We start from the raw sequence: 21135 nt of genomic DNA, 5'->3' as shown, positions 1-21135 counted from the left end.
TGTTAATACCCTGTGACTAGGTCCCTGGTGGTGGTGATGGTGGGGTGGGGGGGCATATGACAATGGTTCTCCCTACTATAGAGGTCAGTGTGTGTGGGGGAGGGTGTCTGCTGGAGGAGGCATGGGCAGGCAGTGCACTGTTGGGGGCAGGTGGTCCTAGGATGGTCTTTACCAATGCGGTCTTGGTGTGACGGACCTCACGGTGGGTGAAGGGTGCAACGGTTGCCCCCTTGGCCCAGCGCGAGGTTCACCATGTCAGGCTCCTGATTGCCGAGGCCACACGTGATTCCCAGCTGCGGGACCGGAGCATCACGGAAGGCCAGAGGGTAGGGCGCCGAGCCCACTACCTTTTGCGTTTATTTGCTCCGGCACTGCAGCACTCCCTCAGGCCTGCCCTGGCAGCTTCAGCTCAGTTTCAAGTGGTTTGGGTGTCACTGCTCAAAACAACACCAGTTGGCAATCGGTGCTCGAGGTCACAGGAGGGCTGGTGCAAGGAATGGAAATAAATATCACACTAGGTTCTGTAGGTGCTGGTCGGAGCTGAGGCAGCTTCCTGGGGCCGAATACAGGACAGCAAGAGGCTTATAGGCCGAACTGATCCCTGCTGGTGTCTCTGCTTAACACTCGTCATCTTCCATCCATCTTTATCTCAGCCTATCAGCATATCCTTCTATTCCTTTTCACCTCATTCGCTTCTCTAACTTTCCTTTGAAAGTATCTACACTATTCGCCTCACTCCTTTGAGGTAATGGGATCCACATTCTCGCCATTCACTGGATAAAGGGATTTCTCCTGAACTCCCCACAATATATGACTATCTTATACTGAAGACCTTTAAGTTTAGGATTCTCAGACAACTGGGAACATCTTCTCAAAGTCCCCACTGGCCAAAATCCTCAATAATCACAACAGTGTGACAAGAAAGATTAGGCCATGGTGCTCCTTCAGCCTGCTCTGCTATTCCTTTGCCGATCTTCTGCATTTCCAGCACTCCCTACACCCAGCGATTCCCATGACTTCAGGATCGGCCTTGAATACACTCACTGAATGAGCACCCACGGTTGCCGAAGAATTCCAAAGAGTCACAACGCTCGAGAGAAGATCCTCATGCCGGTCCTAAATCAGCCGGCCTCTTATTCTGAAACTGTGCCCCCCCCCCCCCCCCCCCCCCGCAACGTTCTAGATTCCCCAGCCAGGGGAAACGTGTCTACCCTGCTGGGCCCCTTCAGAATCTTGCAAAGTAATTAGCAGTGGTCCTCAAAGAGCTGTCTGCATCTCCCACAGTTAGAGCAACACAATTGGTTATATAGCTCGTCACTGGGAAAGGAAAGGAGCCGGGCCTCATTGAATTACCGCAGCCACTACTGGGATCGAACCCGCCATGTTGGCATCATTATGCACCACACCCTAGACCACCGAGCCCCTCACAATCTTGTACTCTTTAATGGCATGTGGGTGTCTCTGGCGAGGCCAACATTGGTTGCCCGTCCCCAATTGCCTTGGACGGAGTGGCTTGCTGGGGACCATTTCAGGGGGCAGTTTAAGAGTCAACCACAGGGCCGTCGGTCTGGAGTCACATGTAGGCTAGACCAGGTTGAGGGCGCCAGTCGACAATGGTTCCATGGTGATCAGGAGACCAGCTTTATATTCCTGATACTATTAATTGAATTTAAATTCAGCTGCTGTGCTGGGATTTGAACCTGGAGCTTTAGCCTCTGGATTACTAGTACAGTAACATCACCACCATCCACCGTCTCCATCTCCCCCTGAAGGATTACCTCTCATTCTTCTAAACTCCAGAGATTATTGGTCTAATTTAGAGCCTTTCTTCACAGGAGAACCCCTTCATCCCCGGAACCAATCTGGAAAAAGACTTGGCTGTTCTGCCTCCAATATGCTTCCTTAAATATTCCCGTACTGGTCTTCCCGAACAGGTGCCGGAATATGGCGACTAGGGGCTTCTCACAGTAAGTTCATTGAAGCCTACTTGTGACAATAAGCGATTTGTTATTAAATATGGAGATGAAAACTGCACACGGTATTCCAGGTCCTGTAAAAAGCCCTGTGCACTGTCGTTATTCCTCTATTCCAAACCCCTCGCAATCAACCTTTTGCCCAATTGCGTGTTGTACCTGCATGCACCCAAATCCCTCTGAGCAACGGCAATAAAAGTTTCACACATTTAAAAACATATTCTGCTTCTCTGTTCCTCCTCGCAAAGCGAATAACTGCACTTTCCCCAGGTTACACTCCATCTGCTGTTTTGTAAGTCTGTGGGTTACAAACTTTTTTTTAAAATTTAGAGTATCCAATTCATTTTTTCCAATTGAGGGGCAATTTAGCGTGGCCAATCCACCTACCCTGCACATCTTTGGGTTGTGGGGGTGAAACCCACACAGACACGGGGAGAATGTGCAAACTCCACACGGACAGTGACCCGAGGCCGGGATCGAACCTGGGACCTCAGCGCCGTGAGGCAGCAGTGTTAACCACTGCGCCACCATGCTGCCTTTGTAGGTTACGGACTTCACCCGTTTGTAATATCTTGGTCACCTCTGTATCCCCCGGCTTACATTCCTACCTGGCTTTGTATCGTCAGTAAACTGCGACCCACTGCTCTCAGCCCCTTCGTCTAAGTCATTAAGTTAGATTGTAAATATCTGAGGCCCCAGCCTTGCGACACTCCACTGGTCACAGCCGGTCAGCTTGAAAAGGCCCCATTTGTCCCGCGGCTCCTGTCCATTAATAACATCTCTATCCATGCTAATACATTCCCCCCAACAACGTACGCCCTTATCCTGCTTAATAACCTTTCATGTAGCGCCCAATTGAAGACGGTATGGAAATCCAAATGTCTGACACCTTTATTTACCTGGGCTGACCAGCTCTTCGAAAAACTCCAAAACATTTATCAGATAATGGTCGGAATTCTCCTGCCGTTGGGATTCTCTTTTCCCGCCGGCAGAGCACCCCCGCGGGTTTCCCGGCCGTCTGGGGTGGCTTCGATGGGAAATCCCATTGACAAGCGAGGGGCATATCGGAGATTCCCACCCAGTATTTCCTCTTTACAAAACCCTGTTCACTCCGGTTAACCATATTCTGATTTTCTGACTGCCCTGGTGAGCGACCTCTCTCAGGGATCCAAACATTTCCTCGGGAATGAAAGACCTCAATCAGGTGACAGCCTCGTCATTGCGACCGAAGGAAACTCCAGTCTGTTTAATCTTTCCTGCTCGGTATAAACCTCCCAGCTCTGGTCGCTCTCATTTGTGTGAAACTTGTGTGTCGCCTGCAGGATTTATCAGTGACTTTCCGATAGAGGTGCCCCCCACCCCGTCCTCTCGCTGGTCTGGGAGCTCGGAACCAAGCTCCTCTCCAGGATTCAGATGTGGAGAGAGCTTCGGGAGTGCTCAGAGCATTTTGATGGCCGGCGCGTGGATAAAAACGGACCCCGCCCGCCCACCCGCATCGCAGTCACGCGGCTGACCTGTGACCTCATTCTCCTCCGGGTCCGCCGTCTCTTCAGAGTTGACAGTCACCACCTGTACAGAGACAGAGGAACGGGACACCCCCGCTGGCCACACCTTGTGGGTCTGCATGTGCTTCTTGACATTCGATTTCTGAGCAAAGGCCCGACCACAAACGATGCACTGGAACGGCTTCTCGCCTGTGTGGCTGCAAAAATAACAGGGAGGTCAGAGGTCAGAGGCCATTCAGGATGGTCAAAGGCGAGAGAGGCATTCCAATTTCAAACAAGATCAAGTAAACCTGGCAGCCAGCAACAAAGGAAAGATCGCAAAAGCGGGAGTTTCCCATTTGGAAATGGGGATGTCTGTGCAGAGAACTTCAACTTGGTCACAACCCGGACAAAAGGAAGAAGGAACTTGCATTTACAAAGCGCTTTTCACATCCTCAGGAAATCCAAATGCTTCACGGCCGATGATGCACTTTTGAAATGTCATCACGGCTATAATGTGGGAAACTCAGCGAGCGATTAGCACACAGCAAAACTTCCAGCAACCGGAATATCATCATTTCTTCAAAATAGTGTGATTGGATCTCAAGCATCCGCCCAAGAGTGCAGACGGGCCCTTGGTTTAAGGTCTCACCCCAAGGTCTCACCTTGGCAGTGCTGCACTCCGTCGATACAGCGCAGGGAGCGCCAGCCTGCATTTCCGTGTTCAAGTCTTGGACAGTGAGCTCCTGATCCAGGACTGGGGGGGGGGGGCGGGGGAATGTCTGCTGTCAACAAATACTGGCCCAGCCAGTCATGCTCAAATACCAAAGAATACATTTTTACAAAACTGTGGCTATCGTGTGAAGGGGGCAGGATGTAATCGAGGAGAATCAATCACTCGCAAACCAGCCCCAGACCCATACACGCATTTTTACCATGCAACTACGCGCACCGCAGGTGCATGAGCTCACACACATCATACGCACGCGCACCCACACACACCGCACGTACATGCACCCACTTGTCATAAGTGCGCGGTCCCACACACATCATACATGCATGCACCCACACACCTCATACGTGCACCCACCCACGAGTCATATGTGCACACACCCACACACGTCATACGTGCGTGCACCCACACACGAGTGCACGCGCATGGCCACATGCCCATACGCATGTGGACCCGCCTCCTATGCTCTTCCATTCTATAATCAGCTGGTCAGGAGAGGAGAGACAGGCATTCAGACGGTGGTCTATTCTCTTAGACCAGGCCCCACATAGAAACCGACCCTCGTACCTTCTGATATGCTGTTGAAGGTCAAAGTTCTTGGCAAACATCTTGTTGCAATAGTTGCATTTTAGTTTCTGCAATTTTCCTTTACCTGAAACACAGAGACAAATAATTTGCGATGCTCACTCGGATTTCATATTTCTCAACATTCTGCTACCGGTTTGCATCATTGACTTGTGCGGAATGTCTTCAGGAGCGCTCCCTGACACTAACAGTCCACCTCAGCGGAACACAGAGCCAAACAATGCAGGAAAGATGGTGAGGGAGACACCCCCATGGGGAACCCCCTCCCTGCAGTGTCCTCGTTCCACCAACACTGACCTCTCCCTCACTGGGGGTGGGGGGGTGTACAGATATCACACCCTCTCGCCAGGTCCCTCATTCGAGTGACCATTCTTACTCCATGTTCAACTCCAGGGATATTCAACTCCAGGAGGTGTCCGAATCCTATCCGAGGTGGAAGAGGGGGTGTGATGCTGACCATCAGATGCAAGATTTGGGAAGATTATCCTTCACCCCATCGCTGAATGATATCCGTCCTGTGCGCTAACCGACACAGGGTAGTGAGCAGCAGACAGATTCCACCCATACCGGATTTAAAACTCCATCATTGCTACTAGGCAGAGATAAAACTCACCCCCTTCCCCACTTCCATCCTAAACACGCCTCCAGGTCACGAAGAATCTCCTCTCTTTTGAGGAAAGTTTGGAAAAACACAAGAGCATGCAGCCAGGAAGAATAACCTCTTCCGCTGGAACACACAAGTTGCATTTCTGTAGCACCTTCCACCAGCCCAGGATGTCCCAAAGTGCAGTTGTTGTTGTAGGAAACGCAGCAGCTCGTTGATGCACAGCATGATCCCAAACAAGTGACAATAACCAGGTGACCTGTTTTTTTTAAGGTGTTGGATGAAGATAAACACTGGCCCAGGACGCAGGGTGAATGTTCCTGCTCCTATCGTGCCACAGGATCATCTACATCCAGCAGGAGGGCAGACGGACCTTCTGTTGGAACCTCTGACTGTGCAGCACTCCCTCAGTACTGCACTGGGAGCGTCAGGCTGGGTTTTGTGATCTGGCCTCCGGGGTGGGGACTAAAACATCCACTAAACTCTCTGAGTGTGAGGCAGCGCAAGACTGACGGGTCACCCCCTACCCGTGTTAGGGTCCTTACCTTCTGGTGTGCCCATGGTGTCTTTGGGCTGCCTGTTCTTCCCGTTATCAGGGTCAAAGGTGGAGAGGTCATTGGCTGCAGGGTTCAGTGTTGAGGTGGTGATGATGCTGCTGGTCTTGGTTTTGAAGCCTTGCTTCCCCGGACTGTACACTGGCGGAGTTGTGAAGGGGGAACTCTCCACACACTGACTGGGAACCTGCACACACACACACACACACACAGCAGCGTGAGAGCACACAGCACAGTTCAAACTCCCAGCCAAAGCTCGAGAATTCAGGAGAAACATCTTTACCCGGAGAGTGGCGGGAATGTGGAGCTCGCTCCCACAGGGAGTGGCTGTGGGTGAATAGTATCGATACATTTAAGGGGGAGCTGGATAAACCCAAGGGAGATAGGATTGGAAAGATATGTTGATTCAGTGAGAGGAAAAACATAGTGTCACTGAATTCTAACGGTGCAGAAGGTGACCATTCGTCCCGGCTTGTCTGCACCAGCTCGCCAGACAAGCAACATGCCTATTTCCTATACACTGCACATTGGGCGAACCCTGTTTTCCCGCCGGAGGAGAATTGCGAGCGATTAACGTTCACCCCGGGAGTGCAAATCGGGAAGCGATTCACCATCCCTGGCCAATGCATGTTTATGCATGGTATGGAATACGAAGGATCTCCGCTATCGGGCCACCATTTGGAGTGGTAAGCTCCAGTCACTAAGTGCATTCCAAGCATTCAAGCGTCTGATTGCAATGCACTTACCAACCGTTGATGTGGTTGATGTTTGTAAACATTGGGGTTTCAGCCCTCGGAGTCACTCACCCATGAAGGGAGATGAATGAATGGAGGCTGCTGCAGTTTTGGGGAAGCTGTCCATCACAGCCCAATACTAGAAATGAATAAATGGCTTCTACCTAATGGGGGGGATCCCTAATTTAGTCCGGGAGACTGGGAGGGAGCAGGGCAGTGGGTTTTAGTCAGGGGGACTGGGAGAGAGCGGTCAGTGGGCTTTTAGTCAGGGGGACTGGGAGAGAGCGGTCAGTGGGATTTAGTCAGGGGGACTGGGAGAGAGCGGGGCAATGGGATTTAGTCAGGGAGACTGGGAGGGAGCAGGGCAGTGGGATTTAGTCAGGGAGACTGGGAGGGAGCAGGGCAGTGGGATTTAGTCAGGGAGACTGGGAGAGAGCGGGGCAGTGGGATTTAGTCAGGGTGACTGGGAGAGAGAGGGGCAGTGGGATTTAGTCAGGGACAGGAGGAGAGCGGGGCAGTGGGATTTAGTCAGGGACTGGGAGAGAGCAGGGCAGTGGGATTTAGTCAGAGGGACTGGGAGAGAGTGGGACAGTGGGATTTAGTCAGGGACTGGGAGAGAGCGGGGCAGTGGGATTTAGTCAGGGACTGGGAGAGAGCGGGGCAGTGGGATTTAGTCAGAAACTGGGAGAGAGCGGGGCAGTGGGATTTAGTCAGAGGGACTGGGAGAGAGCGGGGCAGTGGGATTTAGTCAGGGACTGGGAGAGAGCGGGGCAGTGGGATTTAGTCAGATGGACTGGGAGAGAGCGGGGCAGTGGGATTTAGTCAGGGACTGGGAGAGAGCGGGGCAGTGGGATTTAGTCAGGGACTGGGAGAGAGCGGGCAGTGGGATTTAGTCAGGGACAGGAAGAGAGCGGGGCAGTGGGATTTAGTCAGATGGACTGGGAGGGAGCGGGGCAGTGGGATTTAGTCAAGGACTGGGAGAGAGCGGGGCAATGGGATTTAGTCAGAGGGACTGGGAGAGAGCGGTCAGTGGGATTTAGTCAGAGAGACTGGGAGAGAGCGGGGCAGTGGGATTTAGTCAGAGGGACTGGGAGAGAGCGGGGCAGTGGGATTTAGTCAGAGAGACTGGGAGAGAGCGGGGCAGTGGGATTTAGTCAGAGGGACTGGGAGAGAGCGGTCAGTGGGATTTAGTCAGAGGGACTGGGAGAGAGCGGGGCAGTGGGATTTAGTCAGAGGGACTGGGAGAGAGCGGGGCAGTGGGATTTAGTCAGAGAGACTGGGAGAGAGCGGGGCAGTGGGATTTAGTCAGAGGAACTGGGAGAGAGCGGTCAGTGGGATTTAGTCAGAGGGACTGGGAGAGAGCGGGGCAGTGGGATTCAGTCAGAGGGACTGGGAGAGAGCGGGTCAGTAGGATTTAGTCAGGGACTGGGAGAGAGCAAGGCAGTGGGATTTACACAGGGAGAGTGGGAGAGATCGGGGCAGGGGGATTTAGTCAGGGACTGGGAGAGAGCAGGGCAGTGGGATTTAGTCAGAGAGACTTGGAGAGAGCGGGGCAGTGGGATTTAGTCAGAGGGACTGGGAGAGAGAGGGGCAGTGGGATTTAGTCAGAAACTGGGAGAGAGCGGGGCAGTGGGATTTAGTCAGGGAGACCTGGAGAGAGCGGGGCAGTGGGATTTAGTCAGGGTCATAGAATTTACAGTGCAGAAGGAGGCCATTCGGCCCATCGAGTCTGCACCGGCTCTTGGAAAGAGCACCGTACCCAAGGTCAACACCGCCACCCTATCCCCATAACCCAGTAACCCCGCCCAACACTAAGGGCAATTTTGAACACTAAGGCAATTTATCATGGCCAATCCACCTAACCTGCACATCTTTGGACTGTGGGAGGAAACCGGAGCACCCGGAGGAAACCCACGCACACACGGGGAGGATGTGCAGACTCCGCACAGACAGTGACCCAAGCTGGAATCGAACCTGGGACCCTGGAGCTGTGAAGCAATTGTGCTATCCACAAGGCTACCGTGCTGCCCTAGGGTGACTGGGAGAGAGCGGGCAGTGGGATTTAGTCAGAAACTGGGAGAGAGCGGGCAGTGGGATTTAGTCAGAAACTGGGAGAGAGCGGGCAGTGGGATTTAGTTAGGGTGACTGGGAGAGAGCGGGGCAGTGGATTTAGTCAGGGAGACTGGGAGAGAGCGAGACAGTGGGATTTAGTCAGAGGGACTGGGAGAGAGCGGGCAGTGGCATTTAGACTGGGAGAGAGCGGGACAGTGGGATTTAGTCAGGGAGAATGGGAGAGAGCAGGGCAGTGGGATTTAGTCAGAGGCACTGGGAGAGAGCGGGGCAGTGGGATATAGTCAGAAACTGGGAGAGAGCGGGGCAGTGGGATTTAGTCAGAGGAACTGGGAGAGAGCGGGCGGTGGGATTTAGTCAGGGACTGGGAGAGAGCGGGTAGTGGAATTTAGACAGGGAGACTGGGAGAGAGCGGGTCAGTGGGATTTAGTCAGAGGGACTGGGAGAGAGCGGGGCAGTGGGATTTAGTCAGGAAGACTGGGAGAGAGCGGGGCAGTGGGATTTAGTCAGAGGGACTGGGAGAGAGCAGGGCAGTGGGATTCAGTCAGTGGGACTGGGATAGAGCGGGTCAGTGGGGTTTAGACTGGGAGAGAGCGGGGCAGTGGGATTTAGTCAGGGACTGGGAGAGAGCGGGGCAGTGAGTTTTAGTCAGGGACTGGGAGAGAGTGGGGCAGTGGGATTTAGTCAGAGGGACTGGGAGGGAGCGGGGCAGTGGGATTTAGTCAGGGAGACTGGGAGAGAGCGGGGCAATGGGATTTAGTCAGAAACTGGGAGAGAGTGGACAGTGGGATTTAGTCAGAGGGACTGGGAAGAGAGCGGGGCAGTGGGATTTAGTCAGGGACTGGGAGAGAGCGGGGCAGTGGGATTTAGTCAGGGACAGGAAGAGAGCGGGGCAGTGGGATTTAGTCAGGGACAGGAAGAGAGCGGGGCAGTGGGATTTAGTCAGGGAGTCTGGGAGAGAGCGGGGCAGTGGATTTAGTCAGGGACTGGGAGAGAGCGGGGCAGTGGGATTTAGTCAGGGACTGGAGAGAGCGAGGCAAGTGGGATTTACACAGGGAGAGTGGGAGAGAGCGGGGCAGTGGGATTTAGTCAGAGAGACTTGGAGAGAGCGGGTCAGTGGGATTTAGTCAGGGAGACTGGGAGAGAGCGGGGCAGTGGGATTTAGTCAGAGGGACTGAGAGAGAGTGGGCAGTGAGTTTTAGTCAGGGACTGGGAGGGAGCGGGGCAGTGGGATTTAGTCAGAGGGACTGGGAGGGAGCGGGGCAGTGGGATTTAGTCAGGGAGACTGGGAGAGAGCGGGGCAATGGGATTTAGTCAGGAGACTGGGAGAGAGCGGGCAGTGGGATTTAGTCAGAGGGACTGGAGAGAGTGGGGCAATGGGATTTAGTCAGAAACTGGGAGAGAGTGGGACAGTGGGATTTAGTCAGGGAGAATGGGAGAGAGCGGGGCAGTGGGGATTTAGTCAGGGAGACTGGGAGAGAGCGGGCAATGGGATTTAGTCAGAAACTGGGAGAGAGTGGGACAGTGGGATTTAGTCAGAGGGACTGGGAGAGAGCGGGGCAGTGGGATTTAGTCAGGGAGACTGGGAGGGAGCTGGCAGTGGATTTAGTCAGGGACTGGGAGGGATCGGGGCAGTGGGATTTAGTCAGAGGGACTGGGAGAGAGCGGGACAGTGGGATTTAGTCAGAGGGACTGGGAGAGAGCGGGGCAGTGGGATTTAGTCAGGGAGACTGGAGAGAGCGGGCAGTGGGATTTAGTCAGGGAGACTGGAGGGAGCTGGCAGTGGGATTTAGTCAGGCAGACTGGGAGAGAGCGGGGCAATGGGATTTAGTCAGAGGGACTGGGAGAGAGCGGGGCAGTGGGATTTAGTCAGAGGGACTGGGAGAGAGCGGGGCAGTGGGATTCAGTCAGGGACAGGGAGAGAGCTGGGCAGTGGGATTTAGTCAGAAATTGGGAGAGAGCGGGCAGTGGGATTTAGTCAGGAGACTGGGAGGGAGCTGGCAGTGGGATTTAGTCAGGGAGACTGGGAGAGAGTGGGACAGTGGGATTTAGTCAGGGAGACTGGGAGAGTGCAGGGCAGTGGGATTTAGTCAGGGACAGGGAGAGAGCTGGGCAGTGGGATTTAGTCAGAAATTGGGAGAGAGCGGGCAGTGGGATTTAGTCAGGGACTGGCAGAGAGTGGGACAGTGGGATTTAGTCAGTGAGGCTGGGAGGGAGCGGGGCAGTGGGATTTAGTCAGGGACTGGGAGAGAGCGGGGGCAGTGGGATTTAGTCAGATGGACTGGGAGAGAGCGGGGCAGTGGGATTTAGTCAGGGACTGGAGAGAGCGGGGCAGTGGGATTTAGTCAGAGAGACTGGGAGAGAGCAGGGCAGTGGGATTTAGTCAGGGACTGGGAGAGAGAGAGGCAGTGGGACTTAGACTGGGAGAGAGCGGGACAGTGGGATTTAATCAGGGAGACTGTGAGAGAGCGGGACAGTGGGATTTAGCTAGAGGGACTGGGAGAGAGCAGGGCAGTGGGATTTAGACTGGGAGAGAGCAGGACAGTGGGATTTAGTCAGGGAGATTGGAGAGAGCGGGGCACTGGGATTTAGTCAGGGAGACTGGGAGAGAGCAGGGCAGTGGGATTTAGACTGGGAGAGAGCAGACAGTGGGATTTAGTCAGGGAGATTGGGAGAGAGCGGGGCACTGGGATTTAGTCAGGGAGACTGGGAGAGAGCGGGCAGTGGGATTTAGTCAGGGAGACTGGGAGAGAGCGGGCAGTGGGATTTCGTCAGGGAGACTGGGAGAGAGCGGGCAGTGGGATTTAGACTGGGAGAGAGCGGGACAGTGGAATTTAGTCAGGGAGAATGGGAGAGACCGGGGCAGTGGGATTTAGTCAGAGGGACTGGGAGAGAGCGGGGCAGTGGGATTTAGTCAAGGACTGGGAGAGAGCGGGGCAGTGGGATTTAGTCAGGGAGGCTGGAGAGAGCGGGCAGTGGGATTTAGTCAGGGAGGCTGGGAGAGAGCGGGGCAGTGGGATTTAGTCAAGGACTGGGAGAGAGCGGGGCAGTGGGATTTAGTCAGGGAGACTGGGAGAGAGCGGGGCAGTGGGATTTAGTCAGACGGTCTGGAGAGAGCGGGCAGTGGGATTTAGTCAGGGACTGGGAGAGAGCGGGCAGTGGATTTAGGTCAGGGAGATTGGGAGAGAGCGGGCACTGGGATTTAGTCAGGGAGACTGGGAGAGAGCAGGGCAGTGGGATTTAGACTGGGAGAGAGCAGGACAGTGGGATTTAGTCAGGGAGATTGGGAGAGAGCGGGGCACTGGGATTTAGTCAGGGAGACTGGGAGAGAGCGGGCAGTGGGATTTAGACTGGGAGAGAGCGGGACAGTGGAATTTAGTCAGGGAGAATGGAGAGACCGGGGCAGTGGGATTTAGTCAGAGGGACTGGGAGAGAGCGGGGCAGTGGGATTTAGTCAAGGACTGGGAGAGAGCGGGGCAGTGGGATTTAGTCAGGGAGGCTGGGAGAGAGCGGGGCAGTGGGATTTAGTCAGGGAGGCTGGGAGAGAGCGGGGCAGTGGATTTAGTCAAGGACTGGGAGAGAGCGGGCAGTGGGATTTAGTCAGGGAGACTGGGAGAGAGCGGGGCAGTGGATTTAGTCAGACGGTCTGGGAGAGAGCGGGCAGTGGGATTTAGTCAGGACTGGGAGAGAGCGGGCAGTGGGATTTAGTCAGAGAGACTGGGAGAGCGCGGGGCAGTGGGATTTCGTCAGGGAGACTGGGAGAGAGCGGGCAGTGGGATTTAGACTGGAGAGAGTGGGACAGTGGGATTTAGTTAGGGAGACTGGGAGAGAGCGGGACAGTGGGATTTAGTCAGAGGGACTGGGAGAGAGCAGGGCAGTGGGATTTAGACTGGAGAGAGCGGGACAGTGGGATTTAGTCAGGGAGATTGGGAGAGAGCGGGGCAGTGGGATTTAGTCAGGGAGACTGGGAGAGAGCGGGGCAGTGGGATTTAGACTGGGAGAGAGCGGGACAGTGGGATTTAGTCAGGGAGACTGGAGAGAGCGGGCAGTGGGATTTAGACTGGGAGAGAGCAGGGCAGTGGATTTAGTCAGAGGACTGGGAGAGAGCGGGGCAGTGGGATTTAGTCAGAAACTGGGAGAGAGCGGGGCAGTGGGATTTAGTCAGAGGGACTGGGAGAGAGCAGGGCAGTGGGATTTAGTCAGGGAGACTGGGAGAGAGCGGGGCAGTGGGATTTTGTCAGGGACTGGGAGAGAGCGGGGCAGTGGGATTTAGTCAGAGGGACTGGGAGAGAGCAGGGCAGTGGGATTTAGTCAGGGAGACTGGGAGGGAGCGGGGCAGTGGGGATTTAGACAGGGAGACTGGGAGGGAGCGGGTCAGTGGATTTAGTCAGAGAGACTGGGAGAGAGCGGGGGATAGCGGGGCAGTGGGATTTAGTCAGAGGGACTGGGAGAGAGCGGGGAGAGCGGGGCAGTGGGATTTAGTCAGAGATACTGGGAGAGCAGGGCAGTGGTATTTAGTCAGGGACTGGGAGAGAGCGGGCAGTGGGATTTAGTCAGGGAGATTCAGAGATAGTGGATCACTGAGGTTCAATACCTGAGCAGCTCGCTTGTTGACAGACCAATTCTCATTGTTTAATGACTCAAACACACCATAGAATCACAGAATTTCTACAGTGCAGAAGGAGGCCATTCGGTCCATCAGTTCTGCACTGATCCTCTGGAAAAGCACTCTATCTGGGCCCACCCCCCACCCTACCTCCGTCACCCCACCTAACCCACACATCTTTGGACTGTGGGAGGAAACCGGAGCACCCGGGGGAAATCCACGCACACACGGGGAGAACATGCAGGCTCCGCACATACAGTGACCCAACCGGGTGCCTGGCACTGTGAGGCAGAAGTGCTAACCACTGTGCCACCGCGCCGCCCCCAGGCTGATAATTATCACAACGGAATTGGATGAAAACTCCAAAACCAGAGCTATGGGGAAGGAGGAGTATATGTGACCACTTGGGCTAGCACAGGCATCCTGAGCTGAATGGCCTCCTTCTGTAAAATCCCAATGGATTCTCCGCCATCTCCCACCTTCCCAGGTCCCCAGCACTCTGCAATAATTCCAGTTGGCAGTGCCAGTCCAGCCACTATCCCCCCGCTGGCCCAGTACCTGGATCTGCTGGTAGTTGTGCATTGCCAGCGACTGGCCCTCGGACGTGTTCCCATTCATTGGGGTCAGCGTGCTGTACACCTGCACCACAGTGTTCCCGTTGGTGCTCGACTGTACCTGTGGGGTCAGGGTGGGGGGAGGGGGGATGTACGAGGCTCCGGGGTGCATACTGTGACTGCTCTGCAGAATAGGGTTAAAAACACAGTGGGAAAATAGTTGATTATTTTTAGGAAATAACGCAGCTGAGAAAACCTCTCCCCGACTCCGACGGACGATTAAAAAGCCTGACTGGATTCCCAACGACAATGAAGTTGTTCATTAATCAGGGAGATCAATGTCTATTGATTCGAGTACAACAATCACAGAGACCCCTCCCCGTCTCGGGACATTGACTTATAGGGCTGAGGCCTTTCATCCCTGCGGCCCTGTCGCTGAGGCCTGGAGCCTCAGGCTTCAATGATCACCTGGCCCACTGCCGAGAGACTGTGTCAACTGAGCTGACAGCTTCACACCTCAGTCAAACATCAGCAGTGCCTCCAAATGGCCCTGAGCTGGCCATAATTGGATAAATTGGCTACCCGGTTCCGTGGAGAAGGTAGCCAATCCCAGTCTGTCCCAGGAAATTTCCTCAAAGGCGGGAATGCAGCAGGGATCCAACTTGACCAGGGCTCCCTGCAACCACAGACTGGTCCCTCTCTCTCTCCCACCCTCCGCTCACTCTCTCTCTCAATCCTTCTCTCCCGCCTTTCTCTCTCTCCTTCTCTTCCGTCTTCCTCTATCCTCCCCGTCTCTCTCTCTCCGACCCTCATCTTTCTCTCTTTCCTTCTCTCTTCTCTTCCGTTTTTCTCTCGCCTTCTCCCCGCACCCCTCCCCCCCCCGTCTTCTCTCTCTCCTTCTCCTCATCTTTCTCTCTCTCCTTCTCCCCCTCTCTCTCTCATCATCTGTCCTCATCTCTCTCCCTCCTTCTCCCCTCGTCTCTACCTCCTTCTCCCCTCGTTTCTCTCTCTCTCCCTCTCTCCTTCCCTCCCCCGTCTCTCCCTCTCTCGTGTCTCATTCCCTCCTACCCTCGCCCCGTCTCCCTCTCTCGCTCACCACCGCCCGCCCCACCCCCAGGTCTGTCTCGGGGGGGGGGGGGGGGGGGGGGGGGGGTCTTTTGACCCAGACCCCTGATACTTTTGAGCAAATCTCCAACATTCCCTCCCACGCAGTGATCGGTAACCAACACCATTAACTGTTGCCCAATTGAGGAGGTTCATTCCCGGAATGACCCCCGTCCCCTCCCGTTGGTGTGGGAGTCCTTGGTACGAACCTGCACTGGGGGCTGCACAGGGGGCTGCACGGGGGGCTGCATCGCTGTCATGTTCTGATCGAGAGAAGTGAATGCTGACATAGCCGACATCAGCACGTCATCACTGACGATGATATTCCCTGAACCAGGGCCTGTGTGAGCGGCGAGTGAGGGACGGTGATGTACGTGGAGACCTGCTGGGAGGAGAAGAAAGACAGGAGAAATCTCATTAGTATTCTGGGATACTGATCCATCAGGAATGTCACAGAAACAGGATCATGGGGGCAACATTACCGAGCTCTCAAACAGAGAACCTCACAACACACCACACCCTCCACCCAAACCCACCCACCCCAAACCCCCCACCCTCCTCAAACACCCCCACCCCAAACACCCCCGCCCGCCTCAACCCCCCCAACCCACGTCAAACCCTCCCACCCACCTCAAACCTCCCACCCACCTCAAACCCTCCCACCCACCTCAACCCCCCCACCCACCTCAAACCCCCCACCCCAAACCCCCCACCCTCCTCAAACACCCCCACCCGCCTCAAACACCCCCACCCCAAACCCCCCCACCCTCCACCCAAACCCACCCACCCTCCTCAAACACCCCCACCCGCCTCAAACACCCCCACCCGCCTCAAACACCCCCACCCGCCTCAAACCCCCCCACCCGCCTCAAACCCCCCCACCCACCCCAAACCCCCCCACCCTCCACCCAAACCCACCCCCCACCCCAAACCCCCCACCCACCTCAAACCCCCCCACCCACCTCAAACCCCCCACACACCCCAAACCCCCCCACCCTCCACCCAAACCCACCCACCCCAAACCCTCCTCAAACACCCCACCCGCCTCAAACAACCCCACCCCAAACCCCCCACCCACCTCAAACCCTCCCAACCAACCCTCAAACCCTCCCAACCACCTCAAACCCTCCCAACCACCTCAAAACCCCCACCCTCCTCAAAACCCTCACCGTCCTCAAACCCCCCACCCTCCTCAAACCCTCCACTCTCCTCAAACCCCCCCACCCTCCTCAAACCCTCCCACCCTCCTCAAACCCTCCCACCCTCCTCAAACCCCCCACCCTCCTCAAAACCCCCACCCTCCTCAAAACCCCCACCCTCCTCAAACCCCCCCCCACCCGCCTCAAACCCCCCACCCACCTCAACCCCCCACCCACCTCAAACCCTCCCACCCTCCTCAAACCCCCCCACCCTCCACCCAAACCACCCACCCTCCTCAAACACCCCCACCCGCCTCAAACACCCCACCCGCCTCAAACACCCCCCACCCGCCTCAAACCCCCCCACCCGCCTCAAACCCCCCCACCCGCCTCAAACCCCCCCACCCACCCCAAACCCCCCCACCCTCCACCCAAACCCACCCACCCCAAACCCCCCACCCACCTCAAACCCCCCCACCCACCTCAAACCCCCCACACACCCCAAACCCCCCCACCCTCCACCCAAACCACCCACCCCAAACCCTCCTCAAACACCCCCACCCGCCTCAAACACCCCCACCCCAAACCCCCCCACCCACCTCAAACCCTCCCAACCACCTCAAACCCTCCCAACCACCTCAAACCCTCCCAACCACCTCAAAACCCCCACCCTCCTCAAAACCCTCACCCTCCTCAAACCCCCCACCCTCCTCAAACCCTCCACTCTCCTCAACCCCCCACCCTCCTCAAACCCTCCACCCTCCTCAAACCCTCCACCCTCCTCAAACCCCCCACCCTCCTCAAAACCCCCACCCTCCTCAAACCCCCCCCCACCCGCCTCAAACCCCCCCACCCACCTCAACCCCCACCCACCTCAAACCCTCCCACCCTCCTCAAACCCCCCACCCTCAAACCCTCCCACCCTCCTCAAACCCTCCCACCCTCCTCAAACCCTCCCACCCTCCTCAAACCCCCCACCCTCCTCAACCCCCTCCCACCCTCCTCAAACCCCCCCACCCTCCTCAAACCCCCCCCACCCTCCTCAAACCCCCCCCACCCTCCTCAAACCCCCCCCACCCTCCTCAAACCCCCCACCCTCCTCAAAACTTCCCATCCTCCTCAAACCTCCACCCTCCTCAAACCCAACCACCCCAAACCCCCCCACCCGCCTCAACCCCCACCCACCCTCCTCAAATCCCCCCACCCTCCACCCTCCTCAAACTCCCCCACACACCTGCCTCAACCCCTGATGGCTCAGTAGTTTTGTTACTATATTAACGTGTCGCCGCTCTGATACATCCATCATACAGAACTCGAGGCTGTGCTTCTTGAGGGACAGTCAAGTATCTTTCTTTATGTCAGTTTCAAAGTCTATTGATCAAGTCAAATTTCATACCAATACAGAATCGAAAAAGTTTGTTTGTTCAATGCAAATCCAGACGATGGAGTCGGATTTGAGATACAATTCCGTTTGCAAAATAAACGATACAAAACTGGGACACACGTAATAGCTGTTTGTGAAGCAAAGTAGAAATAGGTTTTTCTGAAGGTTAAGTTGGGATGAATTTCGAGAGAGAGCTGAAGGTTTCTCCTGGTCTCTTAAGGAAATCATAATCTTTTAGATCCGTCCTCTTTCTCCCCGTGATCGGGTTTAAATAATTATTAGTAATATAATTGACCCAAATGCCTGTCAATCAAGTTTTCAAGAGATTATATGCCACGGGAAAACGTCTATCTGGTTCAAACCGCCTGTTTCCCACCTTGTTCTCTGGAACTGGGATGAAATGAAATGAAATGAAAATCACTTATTGTCACAAGTTAGGCTTCAATGAAGTTACTGTGAAAAGCCCCTAGTCGCCACACTCCGGCGCCTGCTCGGGGAGGCTGGTACGGGAATTGAACCGGGTCTCTGCATCTTCTGCTGTCCTGGTTTATTATCTGATTTTAATGGCGCTAAATCATTTCTTCCCTTAACTTTTTTATTACCTGTAACAGAGTAGGTTTCTATCAAACCCCCCCCCCACACCCACCTCAAACCCCTCCCACACCCACCTCAAAGCCCTCCCACACACCCTCATCTCAAATCCGCCCACACCTGCCTCAAATCCCCCCCCCCCACACCCGCCTCAAACCCCTCCCACACCCACCTCAAACCCCTCCCACACCCTCCTCTCGAATCCGCCCACACCTGCCTCAAATCCCCCCCCCACACCCGCCTCAAACCCCCCCCACACCCACCTCAAACCCCTCCCACACCCACCTCAAACCCCTCCCACACCCACCTCAACCCCTCCCACACACCCTCCTCTCGAATCCGCCCACACCTGCCTCAAATCCCCCCCCACCCCCCCCACACCCGCCTCAAACCCCCCCACACCCACCTCAAACCCCGCCCACATACCCTCCTCTCGAATCCGCCCACACCTGCCTCAAATCCCCCCCACACCCGCCTCAAACCCCTCCCACACCCACCTCAAACCCCTCCCACACCCTCCTCTCGAATCCGCCCACACCTGCCTCACATCCCCCCCCCACACCCGCCTCAAACCCCCCCACACCCACCTCAAACCCCTCCCACACACCTCCTCTCGAATCCGCCCACACCTGCCTCAAATCCCCCCCCACCCCCCCCACACCCACCTCAAACCCCTCCCACACACCCTCCTCTCGAATCCGCCCACACCTGCCTCAAATCCCCCCCCACACCCCCCCCACACCCGCCTCAAACCCCCCACATCACCTCAAACCCCTCCCACACACCCTCCTCTCGAATCCGCCCACACCTGCCTCAAATCCCCCCCCCACACCGCCCCCCCTCCACACCCGCCTCAAACCCCCCCCACACCCACCTCAAACCCCTCCCACACACCCTCCTCTCGAATCCGCCCACACCTGCCTCAAATCCCCCCCCACACCCGCCTCAAACCCCCCCACACCCACCTCAAACCCCGCACACACCCTCCTCTCGAATCCGCCCACACCTGCCTCAAATCCCCCCCCACCCGCCTCAAACCCCCCCACACCCACCTCAAACCCCTCCCACACCCACCTCAAACCCCTCCCACACACCCTCCTCTCGAATCCGCCCACACCTGCCTCAAATCACCCCCCCCACACACACCCCCACCCACACCCACCTCAAACCCCTCCCACACACCTCCTCTCGAATCCGCCCACACCTGCCTCAAATCCTCCCCCACCCCCACACATCCCCACACACACCCCTCCCCCACACCCAACTCAAACTCAGTACAACTAACTGAGGAAAATCTGTCTCACCCCAGCATCACAAAGTGTTTTTAAGCCACTGTTTGTAATAGAGGAAACTCAGCGGACTCTTGCACACAGCAAGATCCCAGTAATTAATGAGGAAATCTGGGTTTATGAGGAGAAGGCAGGAGAATGGGGGTGGGAAACAATATCAGCCATGGTTGAATGGCGAAGCAGACTCGATGGCCAAATGGCCTCATTCTGCTATGTCTTATGACCACAGAAGGATACGGCACAGAAGGCGGCCAATCAGACCAAGTGTGTCTGTGGCAGCTCTCTGGGCGTCTCTGTAAATTCACTGTCCTGGCAGTATTTAAGTTCCTGTTATGAAATTCCTATTGAATCTGCTTCCACTGCCCTTCCAGACAGCACCTTCCAGATCTTGGCAACTCGCTCAGTAAAAACAAATGAGGGACAATGGGCAGACCATCTGTTTTTGAGATGTTTGTTGAGTAATAAATATTCCTGGGGAACCTGCTTGCTCTCTTTCTCAATATGGCCCTGGGAGGAGGCAAACCACAACCCAACCTGGTCAAGGGGCAGCGCTCAGAGCATCTGCCCTTTCTAGGAATCTCTTCAGAACAAAGGAACAGCCTCTTCAGAAAAAACTATGGTTAAAAAGAACACCTGCACAAAACAGGAAGCACTTCAGAGTTAATGGACCAAGAAGACCTACAGAATCAAAGCAAATCCATCCTTTAAAAAAAGCCGGGACCTGTCAATCAGGAGGCTTGTAAAAAGTACTGGATCCGTGGAACTGAATGTAAACAATGCAGTTCAAAGCTTTAGGGTTCTCAGCATGCCCAGAGACTTGAAAAAGCGAAAGCGGAATGAAATTGACTGCGAAAAAAGCACTTCAAAAGTTCCCAACACATGAAAGGGAAGACCTTACCTTCATCAAACAGATCTTTGAAATTGATATGCTAGGAAAGAGTTTAACGGTTTCAAGGCTACAGAGAAAACACTTGTGACACGACCCAGCGATTTGGAAAGGGGGGGCAGCTGGAGGGTCATTCTGAGATCGGGGCATCCCAATCCAGCCTCATCACATTTTGCTTGTCCCACAGAATCTCCCCGGCACTAAAACATTTTCCATGTCTGGGTGGATTGTCCAATCCCCAGCGGGATTCGTACCTTATGTCCTGCCAGAGACCACCCTCTGACAGTGCGGCACTCCCTCAGTACTGACCCTCGGACAGTGTGGCACTTCCTCAGTACTGACCCTCTGACAGTGCAGCACTCCCTCAGTACTGACCCTCTGACAGTGCAGCACTCCCTCAGTACTGACCTTCTGACAGTGTGGCACTCCCTCAGTACTGACCCTCTGACAGTGCGGCACTCCCTCAGTACTGACCCTCTGACAGTGTGGCACTCCCTCAGTACTGACCCTCTGTCAGTGCAGCGCTCCCTCAGCACTGACCCTTTTGTCAGTGCAGCGCTCCATCAGTACTGACCCTCTGACAGTGCGGCACTCCCTCAGTACTGACCCTCTGACAGTGCAGCACTCCCTCAGTACTGACCCTCTGACAGTGCAGCACTCCCTCAGTACTGACCCTCTGACAGTGCAGCACTCCCTCAGTACTGACCTTCTGACAGCGTGGCACTCCCTCAGTACTGACCCTCTGACAGTGCAGCACTCCCTCAGTACTGACCCTCTGACATTGCGGCGCTCCCTCAGTGATGACCCTCTGACAGTGTGGCACTCCCTCAGTACTGGACCCTCGG

At 55.4% G+C, this 21135-nt stretch overlaps 1 protein-coding gene across 1 annotated transcript in view; it reads right to left on the bottom strand.

Annotated features, from left to right (window-relative positions):
- Positions 1-21135, bottom strand: part of znf341 (zinc finger protein 341) — a 68314-nt gene that overhangs the window by 19683 nt on the left and 27496 nt on the right. Inside the window, 6 exon segments of the mRNA XM_072515286.1 lie at positions 3488-3675; positions 4758-4842; positions 5925-6120; positions 13902-14081; positions 15211-15332; positions 15335-15386. Of these exon segments, the coding sequence (XP_072371387.1) occupies positions 3488-3675; positions 4758-4842; positions 5925-6120; positions 13902-14081; positions 15211-15332; positions 15335-15386 (823 nt within the window).

Source organism: Scyliorhinus torazame, chromosome 8, assembly GCF_047496885.1.
Source record: "Scyliorhinus torazame isolate Kashiwa2021f chromosome 8, sScyTor2.1, whole genome shotgun sequence".
Classification (NCBI taxonomy): Eukaryota; Metazoa; Chordata; class Chondrichthyes; order Carcharhiniformes; family Scyliorhinidae; genus Scyliorhinus; species Scyliorhinus torazame.
This window is presented reverse-complemented; position numbering and strand designations above follow the sequence as displayed.